At 39.3% G+C, this 12109-nt stretch overlaps 1 protein-coding gene across 1 annotated transcript in view; it reads left to right on the top strand.

The window, feature by feature from the left end:
* The window catches only part of ctnnd2b (catenin (cadherin-associated protein), delta 2b), a 161759-nt gene that overhangs the window by 74891 nt on the left and 74759 nt on the right, over positions 1–12109 (top strand). The window contains exons 5-10 of the mRNA XM_042497886.1: positions 202–353; positions 720–893; positions 3558–3703; positions 6342–6586; positions 7531–7662; positions 10823–11066. Coding sequence (XP_042353820.1) covers positions 202–353; positions 720–893; positions 3558–3703; positions 6342–6586; positions 7531–7662; positions 10823–11066 — 1093 coding nt within the window. The remainder of the gene's footprint in view (positions 1–201; positions 354–719; positions 894–3557; positions 3704–6341; positions 6587–7530; positions 7663–10822; positions 11067–12109) is intronic.

The raw sequence follows: 12109 nt of genomic DNA on the forward strand, positions 1-12109 counted from the left end.
TTTTTATTTTTTTTCTTCTAATTTTTTGGGCATTTTTTTGTATGTTTTACGTTTTTATTTATTTATTTATTTTTGCTATTTTGGGGCCATTTCTTCTTAAGTCGCTTACTGCCCCTTTACAGTATTTTTGAAAGAAAGTGAGTCAGTTTGCTCAGGTGTCAAAGGGTTAATATTTCTCTTTCTTTTCTTTTTCCCCACCAGGACAAGGACTTCTGTCCCAAAGCGCTTTGCAGCTCAACCACCAGGATGCCTATGCAGCAGCTGGTTACCATAGTAACCAAGGGCTGGCACTTGGGGAATCAATCACGGGCCGCAGCGGGCAGGTTGGAGGGGCTGTTCACAGCTACAACCAGGTGCACGCGCACACACACGCACACACACACACACACACACACACACACACACACACACACACACACACATACACACACACATTTTTGTTTAATTAATCAGGAGGCTTCTCTTTCCTTGTTTATTTTTTCTCAATTTTAACTTTTCCTTGTTCCCTCCTTCATTACCTTCTTTTCCCACCCCTCTGCTTCCCCACACTTTCTCCTGTTTATTCTCATTCTTTCTCACCCCTCATTTCTTTGCCCATCTTTTTGTTTCTCCCCCTCCTCTCTCCTTCTCCCCCTATGTTCCTTCATTTACATCTCTGCCCGTCTTTTCCTGCTTTTCATCCCCTCTCCACATCTTTCTCCACCCTCTGCCCTCTGTAGGTGACATCCAGCCGTGCAGCAGCCCACTTAACGGGCACCGACTCTCCCTCCCAGTCCCAGAGAGACTCATTTGCCCAGCAGGCCCATGGCAGCGCCTTCCACATGCCCACTGAGGGTGGATCTGCACCTGCCGGACCATCCATGTATTACTCCTGCGCCACTTTGCCTGCACAGGTACAATTCCCTGAAGAGATTACTGTGATGCCTCTGTTGTTGTCTGATGGATGTTTTCCCCTCTCAGTCGCCGGTACTGGAAGAATTCCTAACACTTCTATAACCCTGCCACGCACTAGTGGGACCAAAGTACTGTGGGCCTGTTGTGTTGGTATCAGTACTTGTAAAATGAGGGAATGCTTTACAAAAATCTCCCCAGTATCAAATATGCAACCTGTGGGCCCGAATGGTGGCTCTGTGAAGTTTGTACTGTAAGATAGGAGCTATGAATCCTAGCTGGCATCAGCTCAGATTAGCAGCAAACCATGGAGAGGAAAAATGCATAGAAACATCTCAAACTTCTGCAAAACAAACAATTTCTCTGTTTATCCGTGTGCTCAGTAAACCAGTTTGCAGATGTAACTGCTGAAAACAAAACTTCCAGCAAAGATTCAGTGTTACATAACAGTAGTGTAAATGGTTTATTGTGATTGGAACATATTGTTGACTAAAGCCAGAGAAGTTGAGCTCGCTGAAGTGGTGAAGTTGGATTGCAGATGGAAACCATTATAAAGGTTTGGTTACACCAGAATTTAAAAACTGCCAAATCCTGCCAATTTATTTCAAGAATTACTTCACATTGAGCAAAACAGCTGTGGTGGTTGTAAGGCAGGCACAAATACATCTCTTGCATAGACTGTGTGCAGGGTCTTAGCTAACAAGCTTACTAACTGTCAGTTAAAGCTAGCTCGCTCCAACAGCTTGCTTTATTCACCTTCAGTTACTCATATATTGATTAAATTACGTACAATTCTGATGATAAAACAGTAAGAAGCTGGTGAGACGAGTCTTCAGGTGTGGTGAATGTAACCACACAGCTGCCATCCTCTGCAATCTAATTTTCACTTCTCTAACCCAAAGGCAGTGGCCATTAAATAGACTTTTGGTAACATATTCCTTAAAGAATACTACAAAGTAGCCCCCACCATGCCAAAATGCATGTGTGTAAACCTTTTTTTTCTTGTCTCCTGAGCCTAAAAGTAAATCCATGTAAATCCATTATTAGCGAACAGTACATGCAAGTCCCACAGTACAGAATTCTCCGGCAGCATACAAATGTAACATAGCAGTCATGGCTAACTCAAGAAAATCATCAACTGCAGGATTGTATTTTCATCCCAGGTTGTCACATGCCCACGCATGTCCATGTCCCTCACATGTGCATACTGATGCCTTTTTTTTCTCAATCAGATGCACCCTTTAACATCTGTATATGACACACAGCTGTCTCCCTGGTGAAACTCATTGTAACACTTTGTTTAAGTTGTTGATCGGTTGTGGTTAGGTTAAGGCAAAAAATATACCTGGTTTGTCCTTGGGGGACGTCTGCGGCGCTGTTTTGCTCCATCCTCCACACAGCTCTATATCCCACCAGGAGCGTCTGTGAGATGTTACAGAAGCAGAGCGTCCTGCCAGCTGATACTGCAGACTTTATGAGATTGTGTTTACTTCATCATTTCCCTTGATTTTGTGGTCATTTTCTATAGATTTTTGTGACTGTACCATGGCTGAGTAGGCTACGCATATAAATGCTTTCCTTTTCTGTCTGTTAAAATTCTGTTTATTGATGTTTTTACCCACTTTGCTGTGCTGCAGCCTACATTCCAGCCAGGAACAAAGTAAATCAAAGAATTTTGGCCATGCTTTTAAAAAACATACTCAACAATTATACAGATCAGTATAAAAAAATCCAGTTAAACATGGAGTAGATAGAAGATTTGTCTGTTTTTTAGTTAAAAAGATATTGATCTTGTTAATTATACAGATGAATAATTAATAATGTAATTATAAACCGTGTTTAACTGTGTTTTTTGTTAAAAAAAAATACAGTGCTGTTGTTGATAACGATCTACTTTCTGTCTATTTTATGTCCGTGTACTGTGAAACTCCTCATCCAAGGACATTACTGCTATAGTGCCAGCAATAGAAGAAATACCTTATCCTGCATCTTTCTTGCAATTAGTACAATAGGGTTTATGAGATCTGGGAGCAGTTTCTCTTGTAGGGTCGGTCAGCAGTGCAGCCACAATGCACCAAACCTGTATTAAATTCTGGCCTCTGCAAAGTGATGATTTACACTTTTATTGCTTCTTTTGCTGCACTGCGATGAATTCTGGTTTTGGAGTTTAAGATTTAAAGAACACCGTGTTAATCATGCCTTTGGATTAATTTAAACAGATTTACAGATGCTGCATCCTCAGTGTCCTCACTTCAGCACATCATGACTGCGCTCATTTAAGTTAATGGAGTGTGTGAAATTGTACCTTTAGCTCTGAACCCGCAAGACCTTTTTTTAAAAAAATATTTCTTCAATGTATTTTCCTAGTCGGAGCAAATTGAAAATGCGTCTTTGGAATTCTGTGGGAGTTCCATTTGGCGGCCCATTGCTCGGATTTCGTGTTCATTTAGTTCTAAAAGTTCAGAGTCATCCCTTCATGTTTGGTCTGATAACTCCAAGCCTCCTCATCAGGATGTTATCACAGATTAGAGTCTCTGCTCTCTGGTTTTCCAGCTCCGGGGGGAGTTGTTCATCTCTCTGAAAATAATGATATGAACAAGAAGAGTAGATGAATATTTAAAGTGAGTGACATTCCTCTTTAATGAAGTACAACTCCTCTATTACAGCGCGTGAGCTCCCCTCTGCAGGCGGTGGGATCCCCTACCAAGCTGCAGCGCCTGGGATCAGCCTCCTCTGACATGCCCAGTTACGCCACGCTACAGAGGGTGTCCTCGCCCAAACAGTCGCCCAGCCGACTTGCCAAGTCCTACAGGTTGGTTCAGTCTGACCAGTTTATTTAACACGGACCCGTTGTTAGGAGCAGATTACGTATGAATTTTTACTGGTCCCAAAACACAAAAGAATTTATTTGCAGGGGGTCGATACTGTTGGTGATCAATACCAATGACTCAACAATTACTTCACCTGGTGCTGAGATCACACTTTCTAGCATGTAGTCCATAGCCTGCATCCACAAAAATGCTGAAACCAATTTTAGTAACTCTGCAAAATTGATAAATTGATAAAAATAAAAAAGACATAGTTAATCCTTTGAAATATGGAGCAACATCACTTTTTTGTGCTGCTTTGAGATGCCCTTTACAGGTATTTAAACCTTTGAACCCTGAGCAAACTGGTGCGTTTTTTTCAAAAACTAGTAGATTTAGAAAATTAATATAAAAGTATTAGAAAAATACCTAGGGAAAAAAAGAAAAGGCTAAGGAAAAACTGTATTTGTCCCACATTCAAAATTATATGACAAAATTATTATAATGTTTAAATGCATTTCCTTTTTTTTAAAATTATTATTGTTTTTTCTTTTTTTGTTTTGTTTTGTTTTGTTTTTGGTCTTATTCTTTTCCTTTTTCCTTGCTACTTTTGTTATTTCTTCTTTCATTCCTCATTCAAAAATGTTCCACAAATTGCAAGAAATTAATAGATGTAGAAAATAAATTTTAAGAGCTATGGAAAAAAGAAAAAAGCCAGGGGAAAACTATATCTATAATGACCATAATTACATATATTATATTATATATAAATATAAGATAAATACCTAGGGAAAAAATGAATAGGCTAAGATTATATTTAAATATTATATTAATTTTTAAAGCATTTTTTTTTAGGTCTTTTTTCCCTTTTTTATTTTGTTTTCCTATTTTATTTTTCTGGCAATTTTCTTGTACTTTTTACTTTTTTCCTGCTCCTTTTGTCATTTCATCTTTCTATGCTCATTGCCTTCTTCCTTCTTGTTTTTGAAAGAAACCAATCAAATTTGCTTGGGTTTCAAGGGATTAAACAATACACACTTTGAATGCGTTGCGCTTACACATTTCTGGCTTTCAGCACTAGCTTTAAAGTTTTACTCTGCTATAGACAGTTAAAGGCACTACACACATTAGTCTACAGAGTTCTATGCATTGAGTGAAGGGTTTAGTGTTTAAGGAAAATCTTTGATGAAGCTCCTGAAGCACAATCCTTACATTGAAAAAGTGTGAAACAACTAATGAAGTCGCAGATTGCTGGTGGGCCGGTCATTACAAACTCATGCTGTGTAGCCAAATGTCCAAACCCACAGAAATTTATTTAAACTTCTCATGGAGATCCTAATGTTTCCAGAGATACCAAGCATTGTGCGTCAGGCTGACTTTGGAGGCGAAGTGTATAAAATATTTGATGGAGTGGTGCAGCCATAAAAAATCTTGGGATTTCAATATAACACTCAATGTAATATTGTTGAATTTTAATAAAGAGCTGAACCATGCTGATGTATAAGATATATGATACTGTCAAAAGGTGTAAAATAAAGTCAGATTTATAGTCCCTGCATCCATTTTTCCTCTGCCCATGACTACAAGGGCCTGCAGGTAGAGTTTATGACTAGTGATGGGCAAAATGAACAAACAAATCTTTTTGAATGACTCTTTAATGTCTGGTATATACCAGGTCAACTTGTCGAATGTTTAAGTGCTCATGAATCCCAGACTTTTCCCAACCACTGTTATCGCACGGTACTGCTCATGCTGCCTGCTACAGGTAGTGAACAAAAATTGACTGAATTGGAATCGAGTCCAAACTCACCAAATGAGACCCAATGAGTGGTTTTCTCGAAGTGACACGTCTGCTAAGATAGTGCAGCAACAGCACCGAATCAATGAGTGAGGCCTGATTAAAATGAATTTGAATCGAGACCTTTGCCAGCTTCTCCGATAGTCATTCTTTGGTAAGTTCAGACTTTGGTGTGTTGAGCTTTGAGTTTTAATGTGATAACAGCATAGACAATACTGCTCAGTGCAAAGTAGACAGATCAGGTAAACTATGAAATATGATCAGAAATTAATTTTTTCAGATTATACCAACATCACTTGAATGCAGCACAAGACTGCAAAGGTAACGTAAGTTAGGTGATGTCTGCTAAAGTACAAAGAGGAACTCATGCACTCCCAGTGTTCGTTTCTGCCTTTGTTTTTGGACTATATTCACTCCTTTAGATGATTGTTAATGATTTTAAAGTTACTTAAGGGGAAACAAAGGGGACAACTGAATATTAAAAGGCACTTCAGCAGCTTAGCATTGCACTATGACAAAGTAAGGGAGTATACAGGAGAGAAATTTAAAAAGATGGGTAGTTTCAAAAAGCTGAATCCTACATTTCTCAAAGTGCAACTCAATAAAATCTTTTATTAGTCCATCCCCAACTAGAAAACCAGCTCCAAACCATTTTACTTCCTCAGGCTTGTCAGTCCTACAAATAGTTCTACCCACAGCTGGTTTTAAGTTCCCTCTTTTCTCTCTCATATTTTTTTATGGGACTTAGTTTCCCATCATCTGATTCTGGGAAATGTTTATTTTGGACAAAAGAATTTCAATGTCACAAAACACCAACGCCACTGTTCCATTTCCTTCTCCCGCAGCACCTCGTCGCCCATCAACATGGTAGCATCGGGTGCCGCCGGCTCCTCCTCTCCCCTCCCCATGGCGGCCTCCCCCGGGGGAAACCACAGCTCGTCACCCATCCACCAGCTCAGTTCAGTGGTGGGAAGCTACGCCACCCTGTCGCCCACCAAGCGCATGCTGCATCACATCGGAGCAGACGGCTACAAGATTTCCCACGAGCTGTACGCCAACGCAACCCTGCAAAGGCCTGGTAGCCTGGCAGGTAGAGGTCAAGACAATTTAATTCTTACTTCTCTGTGTGTGGATGTGTAAAATGCTTTTTGTCATATATCCATTTAGGGAATTGTCCACTCTGAATGTATCCTAATGGTTCATACAAGTAATTGTTTGTTTTAAAATTTGAACAACTTATTGGTAAATTATTGGAAGATTAACATTCATAAACAGTTTTATTTATTTATTTACTTTTAGCTTGTAAGAAAAAAAATTGTAATCTTATTAATGGTATGAATTCTGGATTTTTATTTTTTTTTTAAATATTATTTAATTATCTGAATTTCATTTTCCATTTTTTAGATACAATTTGGTCTGTGAGATTATGATTATGGGTTTTCTTCAGGGCGTATTGGAGACAGTTCCATCATGTCGGTTCATGATAGTTAAACTCATACGACCCCATTTTCCTTTTATGTCTGATTGGTATTCATCAGCACGAGCACAAAGATTCAAAAGAAAATATATTACCAAATATTTGATTGAAGTGGCTCGAGGTTTTCTTTGAAACATATTAGATTGCAAATGTACTCATGAATTTTTGAGCAATGTATGAATGAGATTCATTGTCTTGACTGAGGATTCTTATAACAAAGTTTTAGCTTTGTTTTGGGCTTTTCAAAAGATGGATTTGTTATTTTCTTTTTTTCTGTTATTTAGTTAAATTAAAATGTGCTCATGTTTAATTTGAAGTGATTCATTAAAAAAATCTGAATATAATCACAAAATTGCAGATATTTTGTGATGTATTTTTAACAGATACAGATAGCAGCATTGAATTACAACTCTAACAGGTTCACGTGGTCATGGCATGTGAAGTGATGAAGATTTGACAGCTTTTTAAATATCTGTCTATAGCTAAACATATTGAGAAGTGATTCAAAAACCAGTACAGACTGCATATCTGACCTCCATCCTCCATGTGTATTTCAGGCTCAAGAGGTTCCTACAGCAGCCAGCACAGTCACCTGGGCTCTGAGTTGCGACCCCTGCAGTCTCCTGAACACCACATTGACCCCATCTACGAAGACAGAGTCTACACCAAACCCAACCTTAGAGGACAAGGTAAGTTCTGATGGGAAAATGGAGGCCCAGGAAAAGAAAGACTCAGGTTTATTTAAGGTATAAAGTACTTTCCACAAATACAAAGTCTACAAAACTGTATCCCAGGAGGTCAAGGGAGTAGACAGGAGGTTGTTTGAGAGTCTGAGTGGAGAGCAAACATTTCACAAATGATGTAATGATATAGTAGCAGCTTTGCAAACATATTTAGGTACACGTTAAATTTTTGATTTTTCTTTAGGGGGGAGGATTAAAATTTGTGTCTATGTAATGTCACAAATAACCTTTAGACTGTGCTGCTGCTGTCCTCAATAGGAGGAAGGCACATGTCAGAGGTCACAATCAGTCAATCAACCAATCAATCAGACTTTATTTGTATTGCACTTTTCTTACAAGCAAAACTGTAACACAAAGTACTTGATACAATAAAACCAGAAGTCACAATATACAATATAACTGTACTATACTAATAGTAATAATAATAGTAATTACTAGATGGTATATCATTTTATTATTTTTAACATTTTATTATTTATACATTATATCATTTTATCTATTATCATGCTTTGTCCTGTTATCCTTTCATTCACATTTTATCTACTATTTAGAGTATTTATTTTTTATAATTATAATAATAATAATGCAAACTGCATGCAGAGATCATACCTTCTATACAACGGTGAAGCAACATGACAGCACAATATTCCTTCCTTGAACAGGCACTGTAAAAAGGGGGTATTCTCGCTATAAAAAAAAAGCCACTGTAAAGCTGGTGGAGGATAACACCCGCTAGAAGCATTTTGTTATTCTGGCAATCCTAAACTGTATTGCTTATAACTGATCTATAAGGCATAAGTCAATTACGTCACTTGTTGTAACTCATAAACCTTTAATAAAGATTCATTATTAGTAAGTGATACTGCAAAGGCAGAGGGGGGACAGGAGGGCAGAGGGACCTGTAGTTGCACTTGAAGCAGATCAGAGTGAGACTGTAAACACAGAAAATCGTCTTCACATTGTGCAAAATTATAAATAGCTGCAGCATGCTGTAATTCACCCACTGAACCTTCTAAATTTAAAAATGAGTGAGTAAAAGAAGATATCACATGACACGCTGAATAAGTGATGGATCAAAGACATACTGTACAGCATACTGAGAGGTGCAGCAGCAAAAAGTCTGGTCCAGTTAAGAGGACAGAGTTTTTTAATGGTGCTGAGAGATTTCCTCGTCCCATCTGATCATGTAGTGCTATTTACCAGATCAGGTAGGCAAATCCAATTGGGGTCTCAATGGCAATTTGTCTCTCAGTCACAGTCTGTTAACTAATTAGTTTCAAGGCTGAAAATTAATCTCAATTAATCCCATGGGCGTTAGCTTGGGTGCTTTGAAATCAAAACAAATCAGCCGTGTCCTAAAATGTTGTCGCCGGCATGCTGCTGGTTTGGTCTCCTGAATGTCGCTGCAAAGAGAAGTGCACGCAGAGAGAAATATGAAAGAAAATCTTGCTCTTTTGTTCCAAAACAGTGAGATTCATCTTATTAATTAAAAGATTTAAGGTCCCGCACACACTGATGGGTCACTTTGACGCATCGAAATAACTCAATCATCATCGCCAGCTTCGAGTCGATGAACAGTCACAACAGCAGCACTCTGATTATCAAATCTTTTTTTTTTTTATTTTACTTAGACTTAACTCTGCTTTTCTTTTTTTTTTTCCTCAACACAAAGTAGCTAACTTTGTTTCAAGGTCAATTCAAGTAGTTCTTGAAGATAATGAACAGAGTTTGAAACAAGCAGACAACACTTTACACCTGACTTCACATCACAGGTGAATTTCCTCCAGCCCTGTCAGGGTCCCCACAGTTATATAGTTACACACACAGATACACACACACACACACACAGGCTGACCCAGCTCACCTCCCTCAGAGCGAGCCGGTGTAACCGTGTGGACTATCATGCCCAAATGGTTTCTGAAGTGCTGTTTAACAAGAAGACAATATTCCTCTCTCTGTTTGAGAGTGACAAAGGAGGCTGACCAGGCTGTGTGTTATGATGTCTTTACTGCAAGTGTGGACTACTAACTGGACAAAGAGGCCCAAAACTCTCACTGTGGGGCAATTATTTTTGGGTTATTGGATTAACTGTAAGTATGTTGTATATACCTCACACTTCTAGAGCAGAATATAAACTAAATCTAAAAATATAAATGAAAAATGAGCTTTAAAGGAATCCTTCACCCACAAAATGATCATTTTCATATCAGTTACCCACCCTGTGTTACACTGAACTAATGAGAAAATTATTTTCTCACATGATTATAGTAAGGGGAATTCAAAACAGAAAAAATTCTTGATGAGTTTAAGTCTTGGGGTCTGCATTTAAAGAGATGCTTCGCTGATTTTCAACTAGCTTTATATCATAGCAGTGTGGGTGGTGTTATTAATAGTGGCCCCCTATTACTTCAATTCATCAAGATTTTTCTCAGTTTTTTTGATTCTTCGTTTACCAGTTTTCTTCATGAAGTAAATGTAACAGGTGGAGAATAACTGATACACAAATGATCATTTTGTGGGTGAAGGATTCCTTTAAGGGCAAACTTAATCACAGAGTGGAAAGTCAGGGAGCGCACAGCTCATTTTTGCTCCTTAGCATATTTTTCTTGAAACCTGGTTAATCTGGCTGTGGAAGAGGAGGAAAGTATTTAATTGCCATCACCAAGACCTTTCACATGTGCCTGCAAGTTTTATGTGTGACATGTTTACTTTCCTTTACTTTTTTTGCATGTCTTTTTGAATTGACTGCTTCTATTTTTTTTTTTTTTTGTGATTACATTTTTCTAATGAATTCTTTTCACCTGCCCACCCTGTTGAGTTGTAAGTTGTCACCTCGGTTTGCCATATTAATTTGCATATGAGTGTTTTGCACTCATTGCATTGTTATTTTTTTTTCTTCCTCCCTTTCTTCTTTTTTCTTCTGTGCTGTTTTGTTCCATTGGTGCTGGTGTTGTTGCTTTTTTTCTCATTGTGTCCCCGTGAATCCTTGTGTTCATGTTTGGTTCCAATCTCTCCATCCCGGCTACATCAAACCCAGTGGTGAACCAGTTGTACCAAGAGGTCCTCAACTATCTGCTCTGTCCCTACGCTCCTCTTCCTGCTTTAGCCCCGCCCTCCCCCGGTGTCGACCCAATCCCTTTGCAGCGAACGGGAAGCCAGAGCGCCGCCGGCACTTTCCAGAGAGGCAGCTTTGCCGCAGGAGGCGGGGCAGCTGACTACGCCAACCCGTACCGCACTCTGCAGTTCTGCCCGTCCACCGAGTCGCCTTACAGCAAGTCGGGCCCCGCCCTCCCCCCTGAGGCCGCCCTGGGCCGGTCTCCATCAGTGGACAGTATCCAGAAGGACCCAAGGTGAGATAAAGAAACATGTTTATGTCAAATCAGCTCCGGCTTGCTGATGAAGCCCTTTGTTCTGCTCCCTTTCCACTTTCACTGAACTTACTGAGGGCCAGATTCACCAAATTAAACATCATTATATATATAACCATAAGACATAAAGCTTAAACAAAAATAAAAAGTTTAATTGCAATCCTCAAGAAAAGTTTCAAAGTCACACCCAACAGTTTGTAGCACCTCAACAGATTGCTGACTGTCAGGATTTGACGGTCCGGTGCAGTAAAAGGCTGGTTGAATCTGGGCTTTAGTATGAAGCACACATCACGCCACATCTTTCACTGTCCTCTCTAGTTTGCCTGGTGTTGGGGCTTGTTCACATTGCCGTATGAATTGCCTGCACACACCTCTCGGTCCAATTTAAAAGTTTGCTATCGCTGTTCGGAGTGGAGTGCCTCTCCGTCAGTGACAATCAATCCCGTTCTGTGCAGCAGGTAGACACAGTTAGTGCGGAAAGTGCATGAAAGTCTGCTTTTAGACCAGGAGAGCTCTGAGTGTGGGTGTGTGAGCGTGAGGGAGAGAGAGACTGTGACAGACAGATGAGGAAAGACTAAGAGAGAGAGACATACAGAGACAAAGTAATAGCTGTTTTTAATCACTCTTTTGTCCTAGTTACAATCAAGTTTGAAATACTATTCCAATTGTGTCTTGGATTTTTCTTTCTTAGCCTCTGACTAATGACTGCACAGACGCACTGTCACAGATAGAGGCAGCCTAATTAAAGTTGAAGTGTCTCCCTTTGTGACATTTCAGCTCAGGTGTAAGCAGGAGATATCCATATTTTTTTATTAATTTAATTGTTTTTTTCGCTCAAATGTAGTATTTCTAATGAGGGAGTCACTTTGTGCTGAACTCCTTATTATATGAAACACAAGAAAACTGTGTGTGTCATTAGGATAGGTGACTTTTGTTGTTGTTGTTGCCATTGCTCTTTCCTCCATCGTCCAAGTGTTGATTTCTCTGTGCACATTGCACTCACATTGTCTGTTTGTTCGATCCTG

Source organism: Plectropomus leopardus, chromosome 12, assembly GCF_008729295.1.
Source record: "Plectropomus leopardus isolate mb chromosome 12, YSFRI_Pleo_2.0, whole genome shotgun sequence".
Taxonomy (NCBI): Eukaryota; Metazoa; Chordata; class Actinopteri; order Perciformes; family Serranidae; genus Plectropomus; species Plectropomus leopardus.